The sequence below is a fragment of the Cnephaeus nilssonii genome, assembly GCF_951640355.1.
Source record: "Cnephaeus nilssonii genome assembly, chromosome: 22".
Lineage (NCBI taxonomy): Eukaryota > Metazoa > Chordata > Mammalia > Chiroptera > Vespertilionidae > Cnephaeus > Cnephaeus nilssonii.
In genome coordinates, this window is record NC_137093.1 from 5,999,083 (window position 1) to 6,011,697 (window position 12,615).

The following is a 12,615-nucleotide window of genomic DNA, read 5'->3' on the forward strand; positions in this document are numbered from 1 at the left end:
CCTGCCACCTAGTGGTGGTATGTTCTGGTAATCAATATTAAGAAGATACAAGATTGCCAAAGAATAGCCAAATGTGAAGGGCAGGAGACACTAAGATCAGGCTTACAGATAGAGCAAGCCTTCATCATCCACTGGGTAATTAACCCACTATAACTAATAAGCGGAACTTATTTATTTCAGGCATGACCAGATCACTAAGCATTTCTGCCAAGTTCGGGAGTACAGTATTATTAAGGTAACTAACACAATGTTGGGGTTTTTTCTTTAAGAAAGCTAAAAAAATTCTAAGTAGCCATTACTCAAATTTTGGAACGTTCCATTAAATAAATATATTGAATCTCAAAAGGTCATTATATAGAGATATTATAAATAGAGCATACAATAACCCAGGAAAACATCCTGCATATAACCAAGCAGAAAGGCAGAAGAATGCAAATGTGTCTAGCATCCTATATAATAAAAGGCTAATATGCAAATCGACCGAACAGCGGAACAACCGGCCACTATGATGCTCACTGACCACCAGGGGGCATACGCTCAACACAGGAGCTGCCCCCTGGTGGTCAGTGCGCTCCCACAGGGGGAGTGCCGCTCAGCCAGATGCCGGGCTCATGGCTGGCGAGCGCCTCTCCCACCTCTGCGGCAGCACTAAAGATGTCCAACTGCCAGCTTAGGAGCAGGCCTAAGCCATCAGTCAGACATCCCCCGAGAGCTCCCGGACTGGGAGAAGGGGCAGGCCGGGGTGAGGGACCACCCTCCCAAATGCACGAATTTCATTCACTGGGCCTCCAGTGACTTAATAAACTAAAAGTATGCCACACATAGACAATGAATAAAGGAATATATCAGAATTAAAAGAGCTGTGAAAAGGTGGTAGAATCCAGGGTGACTTAATATCTAGCAGAATGCCTAGTTACAGAGCAGATAGTAAATGTTTGCTGAATGAGTAAATGTATGAACTTTTGGGGTTCTTTCATATTATTTTGCCTTTTTATTCCCAATGGAAATACTGGTGGTGTGAAGATTTCCACCAGTCTTCAATCTAAACTAGCAATGTTTTAGGACACAATTACCCTAAGAATGTTTCCTAGAACACTCATGCAGCAGGATGACACAGGCGAAAGGGGCCCTCACCAAATAAATAACCTCTGCTAACATCTCAGAATGTCAGCAGAGGTTATTTATTTGTGCATCAGCATAAACCCAGTCTACAGGGACATCACAGAAGATGGAAGGCTGCAAATTCTAGTGTCCTAGCAGCAGCATGGAGAAAGGAGGGCCACCATCAGAGCAACACGTTCTGGAAAAACACAGCCTTCAAAGATCTAACAAGTAGCATCAACCAAATGACTCCTGACACACGTTTAAATGTTATTCCACATGTAGTACTACGTAAGTTAAGCAGCAGCCATGCTCTAAAACAACAACTGTAGATAGGCCCAGCTCTCTTTCCAAATGGTTCTTCTGAGATTCTTATGAGTAATCTGTGTTTTTCTACAACATACCTACCATCTTTTATCATAGTACAATTTGCCATCTTCTATCCGGGCTTCAAATCTCTGGGCTGGAGACTCAGCTGGTGTGGCAGGCAAGTGTTCGGGAGAAGAGGGGGATGCTGGAGGAACCAACGAAATATTTCAATGACTAAGCATGTAACAAACATGTGAGTCCGCCAGCTAACATGCTTTAATTGAAATGCTATTAAAAGGTACTAATAATCATAATCATCAAGTCCTTACAGTTGTAATAAATGGGAATCCAATAAAATTCTTGTATAGTACATCTTATGATCCTCAAAGCAAACCTGTGAGGTAAGCAAGGAGAAGATTAACCTCACTGAACAGAGGAGAAACCTGAGGCTCAGGCAGGCTAAGGGATTTGCCCAAGGTCACTTAGAGTAGAACTAAAATCCCAGTGATCCACCTGAAGCCCAAAGGGCAAAAATTAGATAAATCTTTTTAAACTTACAAAAAATGAAATAATTTCTAAAAATATTTATTACTAGGTGGAGCAAGTCAAGCTAAGACAGTGCTAGTAACTACGGTGGGTTTAAATGAACTAAATTCACACACTTACTCAAAGAACCCCTTTCCCCATCATGCCTTCAGACCCTCTCTGTGGACCTCAGGAGGAAATTACTTAAAAACAAAAAAAGAAGACTCCTGTTTTCTTCCCCAAGATATGGTGAGCAGAGGGATGTGTGAGTAATCACAGGACTTAAAACAAAAGCCTTGCCGGGTCAGAGTTCCCTCTAACAGCCCAGCACTGACTCTCCAGTGCTGCTCCAGAAGGAACCACCATGAACACTGGGCCAGCCTCTTCTATAGGCTGGGACAGGGGGCAGCTTGCGAGTTCCTGACCAGAGCCGGTTCCTGAAAAGCACTGCAACAGCAGTGGCTAGTGCTTAACTCCACAAAGCGAGTAATACTGACATACCCTTCTGGTTTCATTTTCAGAAGGGATGTGTACTTAAATATTATAGCCGATGCCCACACAGAAAGAAAACCGTTACCAGCAAACCAATCAAATGTCTCTTTTACAATAAATTTAAAGGAAAAGACAAACATAACTTGAACATAGCAGGGTTAAAAAAAAAATCAAGAGAGGGTGCCCTTAAGGTTCCCCTCAGCTTTCATGATTCCCTTACTAAATGTCAGTGCCAGTTTTATAAAAGAAATCACTGCGCCCCCCCTCCCACCCCATTTAGACAAATGATGAACACTTTATTTTTGAAAATGGCAACAATTCCCTGTCAGGTATTCGCATGCTTCTCCAAAAACATGATAAAAAACTGCACAAATGCCAATAATGTCATGCACTTACCTGGTCTCTTGGGTGACTTAAGCTGTAGAAAGAACAACAAAAAGTCTTAGAGAAAATCACTTCAGATGCAACTTACAGTGTCAAAGGTATCAAATTGATTTAACAAGTAACACGTGAACAAAGTAAAGCTGAAAATCATTTCAACCCTGAGATTTCAAATAAATCAAAACTGTACCTTATTTAACGTTCTCAGATCCTCCATGATCTGTTCATCCGTTAACAAGTAGTTTAGCTGGGGTGTTGAGAGTTAAAGAAATGTGTCTGAAAAGCACGGTTTCCAAGCAAACAGAATTCAACAAAATGGAGCCAGTATTTTAGTTTACAAAGTGTGATTATGTAACATGACATTTTTACAATGAGAGTTCGTCTCTTGGAAATTTTTGATTCTCCTACTAAATGTCATGGCACCAGGTATACAGAAGAATTCATACCCCCCATCTTACAAACTTCAGTGATGCAAAGGTGGAATGAGCGTCAACAGGTAACTACAATAATAGTGCGCACAGCACACAAGAGAAGAACTTCATCCTGAACTTACAAAGTGCTTTTGTTCCAAAGATCTGAAGACTTCACATACATATTTGGGGTTACTCTTCCCTCGCAACTTACATTCTCAGTTGTAAAGAGAAAGGAACCTGCAGTTATGCCCTTTCCTGATGGCAGACAAATAACCATTTTAGTGCAAAAGGCTATTTATTAGATCCTCAAGAGGATAGAAACAATACTTCCCCTACATGTCCTCTTCCCATTCCCATTTTTATGACTAAAGGGGCTTCCTTATGACTGACTGAAATCTCACTTGCTTTAATTTAACAAGTGTGCAATCCAGGGATACAGGTAACTGAGGCAGAAAAGCCAGCTATCACTGTCCTCATTTTACAGGTAAAAAAAAATTAATGCACTTGAAATTTTCAGTTGCCCCTGAATCTCCAAGTATTAAAACCGGGTTGAACTTCCAACACAAAGTACCTTTCCAAATAACTCTCTCTATAAATCCTAATTGCAGTAGCAATTGAGGACTCTGATCATAAAACGGCCAAACCCTTTCTAATCACATACAGTATGACTATTTTCTGCAGGACAAGAGCCAAGTGTATTCTACCAAATGGATAAGCAAAGGATTCGATGGTCTTAAACAGGGAAAAGTGATCAAGGCCTGATGAAAATGGATATCAGGAGCAGGTTTTCTCCTCTTGTCTGGAATGGGGACAGGGTCATTTGGTCGCCTCCGCAACTTTCTGGTCATGATGGGTTTCACTTCCATAGAATCTGTGGCAAGAATGCAATGGGTCAATCTATCCAGTCCCCACTGAAGTCAGTGAGAATTTCCATATTGTAAGAATACCTGCCCCATAGCCACCCAACCACAGTTTTACTGGGAATGTCTGGTCCACACATGGCCCAACCCAGACACCCATGTCAGACGTTAGAGAAGAGGTCATGCTTAGAAGATTCAGACCGGTTGACCTAAGTGTACATCCCTCTCAGAAACGCAGCCCATGCCGAAACCGGTTTGGCTCAGTGGATAGAGCGTCGGCCTGCGGACTGAAAGGGCCCAGGTTCGATTCCGGTCAAGGGCATGTACCTTGGTTGCGGGCACATCCCCAGTGGGGGGTGTGCAGGAGGCAGTTGATCGATGTTTCTCTCTCATCGATGTTTCTAACTCTCTATCCCTTTCCCTTCCTCTCTGTAAAAAAATCAATAAAATATATTTTTTTTTAAAAAAAAAAGAAAGAAACGCAGCCCAGCCCTGCTGTCTACTCTTGTAACCGCTTCAGGAATCTCTCCAGTACCCTGAAAACCAGGGATTTTCCTCCTCTTCCCTCAAATTTAAAGAGGCCACAGAGTCGCAAGCTCTTGGGATTAGAAGGAACCTTTGGGTCATCGCTGTGTACTAACTCCTGCTGTTCCCACAGAGGGTGGGTGAACTGAAGCTCACTGGTATAAAAGGCTCTTTTAGAGGCCAGTGGCCTCAGTGCCAACTATTTTATATGAGATCTTCATTTACAAACACGAACTCTTTATTTTATTTAATAACCGTTTGTAGCTACTTGACTATCAAGAATGATACAATGAAGGCTCATAATAAAGGCCTCTTTTCATTCTTCTTGGCTTTTCCCTGCCAAGTCTGATACTGGGTGCTGACTCCCCTCGCCTTAAAATCTCTCCTCCCCAGCCACTGCCACACAAATCTCTCCTCTCCTGACATGCCTCTCTGAGGTCCTTTCTGCTGGCCTGCCCCTTTAAAACTAGTGATCTCTGGAGTCCAGTCAGTCTCAGCCTGTTTTTCCAAAGAATCTCTGATCATCAACTCCAGCTCCACCCACCCTTCTGAAAGGCCACCTATAGCCTACACCACCATACACTCTCCAGGCTCCAAACCAACCCATTTCTTCTTGTTTCACCTCCCAAGGCTGCTGCTTCTCCTGTGTCTCAGGGGCATCACATCTATTCATCCTTCCAAGCCAGAACAAAATCTGCCATTTATGACTTGTCTTCCTTAATCCAGGTGTGAAATCCAGCTGATAATAGCAATTCTGCCTTTTAACTACCTCTCAACTCCAACCCCTCATCATATCATCTCCCTCAAAGTGGTCTTCCTACGAGACAAATCAGATCCTTTTGCACCTCACTCAAATATTTTAATGGCTCCCTACTCTCTACAGAATAAAAGCCAAGCCTCATTTCTGGTCTTCTCCCTTTTCCTTCATTCACATGAACCCTGTGTGTGAGCTTTTAGCTACTTTGTTACCCAAAGGCACCATACTTTTATGCCTACAAGACTGCTGCCTACAAGACTGCACGCAGTCCTCGCCGCCTAGCCTCCTCTTTTCTGCCCAGTAAACTCCTACACAACATCTCTCTCTGTGACCACTTCCACAGACAGTAACCAGAGCGTGTGTACAAATCTCTACTGCCACATGCCAAAAGTATGGGACATTTCCCCCCAAGAGATGCTTAAATTCCACCCCAGCATGGAATGTGCCCCACCCCAGCCTGATGATGAGATACAGTTAACTGGAAAATACACACTATCAACGGAGCAGCCAAGACAGCCTTGCAGGTTTCAAATGTAGCGCTCCCACGACGGCTAACCGTGGGATGTAAGAGTATGTCATAAAAATGCGCACAAAGTCAAATGGCATTTCTGCATGCTGCTCTTAAGAACAGAAATGGGTAATTGATTTCTTCCCCCAAGAAGGAATTGGAGGTAAAGTGGTAAGAAACACAGACCTAATGAATATTCATAAAAAGGTACTTGGAAGTGGAGATAGAAGGAAGGATAAACATACTCACCTTTGGGGGCTTCTCCCTAAAGGAAATCTCTTAGCCTATGCTGAGATGCACCCTTCTCCGGTGGCTTACTGGCCAACGGGTCTGAATCCCTGCCGGGGCTGTGTGACCTAAGGCAGGCTACTTAAGTACTCTATGTCTCAAGTTTCCTCAGGTATGAAATGGAAATATCAATGAAACCGCCCTCACAAGGGGTTGTGAGGATTACGTGAGATGATACGGGTAAACCTCTCAGTACAGTGCCAGCCATAATGAGAGTTCAATCAATGGTAGTTTTTATTAGCATATTTTCAGCCAAGAAAAAAACCACAAAAATCTTTTTTAAAAGTCAAGGTGCAGCCCTCGCCAGTTTGGCTCAATGGATAGACCGTCAGCCTGTGGACCAAAGGGTCCAGGGTTCAATTCTGGTCAAGGGCACGTACCTTGGTTGCAGACTCCTCCCTGGCCCGGGCCCTGGTCAGGGTGAGTGTAGGAGGCAACCAGTCCATGTGTTTCTCTCACATCTATGTTTCTGTCTTTCCCTCTCTCTTCTACTCTCCCTAAAAATCAATGGAAAAAATATCCTCGGGTGAGGATTAACAAAAAATAAGTAAAAGTCAAGGCACAAACAGCTGAAATAGAAGTTACAGACTTGCTGCCAACTAAGAGGCTTTGCAACATGCATACCTAACTGGAAAATGGTGTAAAGGAGCTCACTCCACCTTAAAGAGCACCAGAGAAAAAGCACCTAGCTCATGAACATCATGGCATTCTGTCCACTACAGAGAGGGGCCGAGTGTTCCTTACCCTTCGGCGGCCATGTCTGGTGGGTAGGGAGGATGGGCAATCCATGATGGAAGTAAGGATATAAAGGTATAGCTGAAGATCTGACAACAACCCAGTCCAATCGTGGCTAATAAACTCAGAAAATCATAATTTCATCACTCAAAAATCCAAAAATTTAATCTAATTCTTCTGTTACAGGTTGGGTAGAAACTTCCTGTTCTTCTGTCAATACAACCACATATACCTTTCAAGGTTTTACAATGGGGAAAAACAAGCCTGTCAAATCTTTATCTTCATTCAGGATCTCTCTCTTTCTCCACCAACACCATCACACGTTGTGGAAGATATGGAAACTGTCAGTCTGGTCACTATTAGAACACAAGCTCCTTGAGGACACAGATCTTCGCTGCTAGTCTCATTTTGTGAGTCACTTAGTACTACATGAATCCATGGTATATGTAGGGAGTCCATATAATATGGTATTTAAGAAAACAGGCTTGGAGTCGGATACATTCTGGCTTAACCACTATCTCACTGGAGGAACTTTGAACAAAAGGCTATTTCTCTGAGCCTAATTTGGCAAGTCAAGTCACAGGAGCTGCAGGAACTGAATCAGGTTACAACTCCCAACCCCCCTTACTCTGTGCACCAGCTGCTCATTGAAGACATTATCTCTCGTAATACTAGGCATTATCTTTCATAATCTTTACACCAACCCTCCATGGTAAATTCTACCATCTCCTTGTCAAATGAGAAAATCCCACCACAGAAGTTCATGACAGGGTTCATCCATATCCATCAGCCTGTAGAGACAGCTCTATCATTTTTATATAATAACTGGCTCATTGTAAGTATTCAGGAAACAGAGCTTCTATATTGATATTATATTTACTCATGGCTCCAACTATGGATCCAGTATCTTCTGAAGGAAACTAAGGTCATGAGTAGCTTCAACAGGGGCCTGAGGATTGGAGGATGCCCCTGGTGGGGCAAGAACTTTCAAAAGAAAATGAAGTGGCAGTTAGTGGGCTATTGGAAGAATGGAGAAAAGGCAGCTGTCCTGAAGATAGGAAGAGGAAAAATGAATTAAAAATGATAAAGCTCCCCACATTTTCAAGCTCATTGAATTCTCATTAAGTATTTGGGTTCCTCAACCTTGGCCTCAACTGCAGAGAAAACTCACTCAGGTAATTCTACCTATAACCTCACTGCTAAAGGTGTGGTCCCACCAGCAGTGAGGTGTTTAGAAATGCAGGATCTTGGGCTCCACTCCAGACCCCCGAACCAGAATCTACATTTTATTGAAGCCCCCAGGTGACTCATACACATTCAAATTGGGGGAGCACTGACCTAGAACTTAGCCTAGGGTTCTTTACTGACAATATACCTTTCCACATGCACAACCCAGCTGTCCTCATAAGTTCTCCACTAGAGGTTTGAAGAGAACCTCCCTAATTCCCATGGAGGTCTATACCACTTTAAATCCTGTTCACACAAAGCAGGTCACCAGATCCACCCATTTCCAATGGGTTATTTGGACTCAGCTTCTCATCAGTCTTATTTCATTTTGTTTTTCAGGACATTTTCTTCTTTTTTTAAAAAATATATTTTTATTGATTTCAGAGACGAAGGGAGAGGGAGAGAGAGAGAGAAACATCAATGATGAGAGGAAGATCATTGATCGGCTGCCCCTCCTGCATGCCTCCCCACTGGGGATTGAGCCCGCAACCCAGGCATGTGCCCTTGACCAGAATCAAACCTGGAACCCTTCAGTCCGAAGGCTGAACCATAAAAGGAGATTTTAAGAAATCTCTTTTCTGGGCAGGGCTGGGCAACGCTGGTGTTGGGCATCAATCCACAAAGGTGAAATAAGTCAATCAGTGAGAGGAAAGAAATCAGGCCTTTAATCCAACACCATAACAGCACCATCTGTGGAAATGCTAATTATCCTTCTAGCTCCAGTGCCTTTTCTTCCCACACTCCATCATTATCTTGGCATTGTCTCCATACCAAGGGTACCAAATGGCTTGAGAAAGTACATCGGTACCTTTAATGCCCATAGCTAGCTTTGAGCACTTCTGTCATCTATTATTTTACTGAGTTACAAATGATTTCCCCGTGTTTATTTGTCTTTTCTACCCTGGCAGGCTTGGCCTTAAGTCACTGAGGATGCCTCCTGTCCCAGTTAAGATTCTGGCTGTAAAACTGCCTGGCAAAACAATGTCTATCGCTTGTCAATAATTAGGATGCCAAATCACAGGTAAGGTGATGATATCCTTCCCTGCAGATGGAAAGGGAACAGCTATAAAGGACAATATTTCCCACTAGCCTAATGAAGGCTCCCAAACATCTGGTGGCTCTAGCAGAAAGTGATGAGGCGTCAATGCCAGCTACAGCCACCATCAGAGAAATGGTGTGTGGATCAGAAAACAGGCAGGCAGGCTGGCACCAAACTAGGTACCGCAGTGCTCACAGTCTAATTAAAAAAGCATTGTAACGAAAACAAGATGGTGCTTTTTTAGCATCCATTCTCACTCAAAACACCATTCCCGAGTTGCTTTCAGAGGTCTTCAAGGAATTCACTCCTTTTGCCACATCTCTCAATGAGGAAACTATCAAAGGAGTGATTTTTCAAGTGTGAGACTCCCTCTGTAGACACAACCACATTCTCAGTGGTGTTTCACGGAATTGGAGCTAGAAGTTTATGTCAACTGGGAGGCCAATTTGTGTCATTAGTTCACAGCACCAAAAATACAGATGGGGAAACACCGCTCTTAACTGTTACTTTTAGTTTCAAGGTCAACCCCAAGGACTTACATAGAAACAATGCATTCACTATGGACCCCTACTAAAATTAGGCATGCCAGGGCTCTAGTACCTTCAGAATATGAGTATGAAAGTTAAATTTTGGGGTGGGAAGAGGCATGCCACTTACATATCCAAGTGACCACTGACTTTCCTTGTGGTATTTGCTGATGGAAACTCTGCTAAGTGCCAAAATAACTAATTCCTGACCTATATCCTTCGAGGATTCATAAGACTGCATATGGCAACAGAAGAGTTGGTCCATATTGCTTCTCCCTCATACCTGCTGAGTTTCCATATGCAGATTACTAAATCCTAGAAAGCAAGGGAGAGCCTGGCTCTGAGTCAATGTAACTTGACTACCTTTACAGGAAAGGAATTCAGAGGGACTCAGGTAAGTAATCTGTGAACATAACCAAGACACAAATGGCAGCTGACCCAAGAATTAAATTAAATAAAGTAGAGGCTGCAGTTCACTGAACAGTTGTTATGTTTAGGGCACTGTACTAGCCATAATCGTGAGAGATAGGACATAATGAGCCCCATTTACAGGGAGGAAAATAGGCTCCGAGAAGTTAAGCAGCTTGACTCAAGTCACACAGCCAATGAAGACAAAGTTAGAAATCTGACCTGTCATGTCAAAGCCCACTCTCCTTTTAGCTTGCTCTGCTCTGATGAGGAACTGAGACACCAGACAGAAGGAGTTAACTGGAATACCTCCACCACCCCCCCAGGCTCTGCCTCAGGGCTCCTAGAACCCTGCTGGTGCTTTCATACCTCCAGTCAGTTCCATGGTTAGCTTTTCATTTTCAATCATCTTCTTCTTTTCTTCTAGCTCAGCAATCAGGTTCTCTTTCAGCTCAACCTTCTTATCTTCAAATTCTTTTACTGCTGCCTTCTTCTCTTTAATGTAATTTCTTTCCACTTGTTCAGTCTGAGCAAAAGAGAAACACAGAATAGGGGTACATAGCTCTGGCAGCCAGGGCTCCACCTTGAAGTCTGACAAAGACTGCAAGATCAAAGAAAATACCTTTACTAGAAAGAGGAGAAATAGCTGGACTCTCACACACACACACCTGCAGAAATGGGGGTCTCTGGGAGCCAGTTTTCCAATGAATGGGTCAACTTAAACCAACTTCTGCTTGTTTTCATGAGTATACCCCACTAGCTACTCAGGTATTTCCTCTCTTCCACATCTTATATTTTATGGCATGTGTTAAAATAGAACATTAATCCCTCAACGATAGTAAATAAACCCTTTAAGGACTTAATTTCAAAGGAAAACAGTACATTCCAGATGAAATGAAATATCTACATTCAAAATTAACTGAGTCAAGATAGCACGAGTTATTATATGTTTTGATATTTACAGTAAGATAAAGATCAACTAGAGTAGACCATTTACTAGGTGTCTGAACCCCAAAGTACTAAACACTGAAATTATACTAAATAAAAACTGCATAAACATCCATTTTCTAAATCTCACCAGGGGGCTTATGGTGGGCAGTGGCTATGGATCATGTGATCCTTCAGGCTGTGACTACCCGTGCTGCACTGACTTGAGAACAAAAATGGTTTCCAATAATGTGGCTCTGATAAACCATGATCTTCTCACACTCATGTGTGGCTCTGATAAACTCACAACCCCTACTCCTCCCCAATCCCCCACATAAGCCACTCTGGGAGCAGTACATTGTTCAAGTTTAAGGCGGCCCTTATCCCTGGCCTCACACAGACCAGCACTAGATGTCTGCTAAATAAAAGTTTTAATCCATCTTCCCTGCTAACCCAGAGAGTCTCAGCTATAGAACTGAACTACTGAGCCAATTCAGAAACTGAGCTCCTTCGAGGACCAATACAACAAATTATTAGACCATTATAATTCAGACATACTCCCAGGGAAATAGCTTTAATATGAGATCAAAGTCAACAAGAAAGCCCTCAGGGGTGAGTGTCCCCTAGTCCCCAGTGACAAGCAGAGGCTGCCCAACAAACAAATGAATAGAAGGAATTTCTGAAGTGAGACCACATGTCCTTTTGTCAAACAGAACAGTGACAAAGGGTTCCAGCTGGAGGCTTCCCAACTATCTATTTGGTGATAGAAGGAAAGGCCACCAGTTGGGAGAGCAAGATTCCAGTCTGAGAAAGAGCCTGCAAACCCAGAAGATCCATGGTACTTACTTCCAGCTGCAGGAAGAGTTCTGAAAGAGATAAAACGTGCAATTAGATTCACTAGGCTGTGTCACCTTTCTAGACAGTATGTTAGGATTCATTTAGGAGCAGTAATTGCTTTCTGAAAGCACGATTACACAGAGCAAATGTTTTCATCAGTAAAGTGCTGATATACATGAAGGGGAAGGATGCAAGAAGCACTTGTGTCTACTTAAAAGTTGGCCCTGCATAGCATCAGCTTTGGCAGTTCTGTCCAAGGGCAAAAACAAGCAGCAGGCACCAAACTACCTCTGCAAAATAAAAATAAAAGTGATCCCTTCTTTCTCTCAGTACATATCCTCCAACAGTCCCACAGGGCAGGATGGGGCAGGAAGCAGCAATGCACTTACTCCAGAAACAGAGTCAACATTGTTTTCAAAGTATTGCGTGACGGGCTCTATGTGGTAAGGAAAGACAATCCCCAAAAACTTAGAAGGCAGAGGTTTGCGCCCTCCTGGGCTTTGCTCTCAGCCCGCCAAGCCTCTGTTCACAGCCATGCCTCCACCAGCAAAGCCCTCTGGTCTCTCTGATTCACTTCCAAGTGTCAGATTTAATGCAGCCTCCTCCAACAGGCCTTTCCTGAGGACCCTTCACTCATCAACCCCCTCTCAGACACCTAAAGGTATCTACCCACAGTATTCAACAGCTTATTTAGCACCCTCTTAGTGCCAGGCGGTTAGCAACTGTTAATCCAGCGGCTCCCCCACCACTAGATTG

The 12,615-nt window shown here is 43.2% G+C and overlaps 1 protein-coding gene across 1 annotated transcript in view; it reads right to left on the bottom strand.

Moving 5' to 3' along the window:
• Window positions 1–12,615, bottom strand: part of SUDS3 (SDS3 homolog, SIN3A corepressor complex component) — a 33,322-nt gene that overhangs the window by 11,849 nt on the left and 8,858 nt on the right. The window contains exons 5-10 of the mRNA XM_079762975.1: window positions 11,869–11,888; window positions 10,465–10,621; window positions 3,980–4,092; window positions 2,999–3,055; window positions 2,824–2,845; window positions 1,510–1,615 (exon numbers count right to left, since the gene is read on the bottom strand). Of these exons, the coding sequence (XP_079619101.1) occupies window positions 1,510–1,615; window positions 2,824–2,845; window positions 2,999–3,055; window positions 3,980–4,092; window positions 10,465–10,621; window positions 11,869–11,888 (475 nt within the window). The remainder of the gene's footprint in view (window positions 1–1,509; window positions 1,616–2,823; window positions 2,846–2,998; window positions 3,056–3,979; window positions 4,093–10,464; window positions 10,622–11,868; window positions 11,889–12,615) is intronic.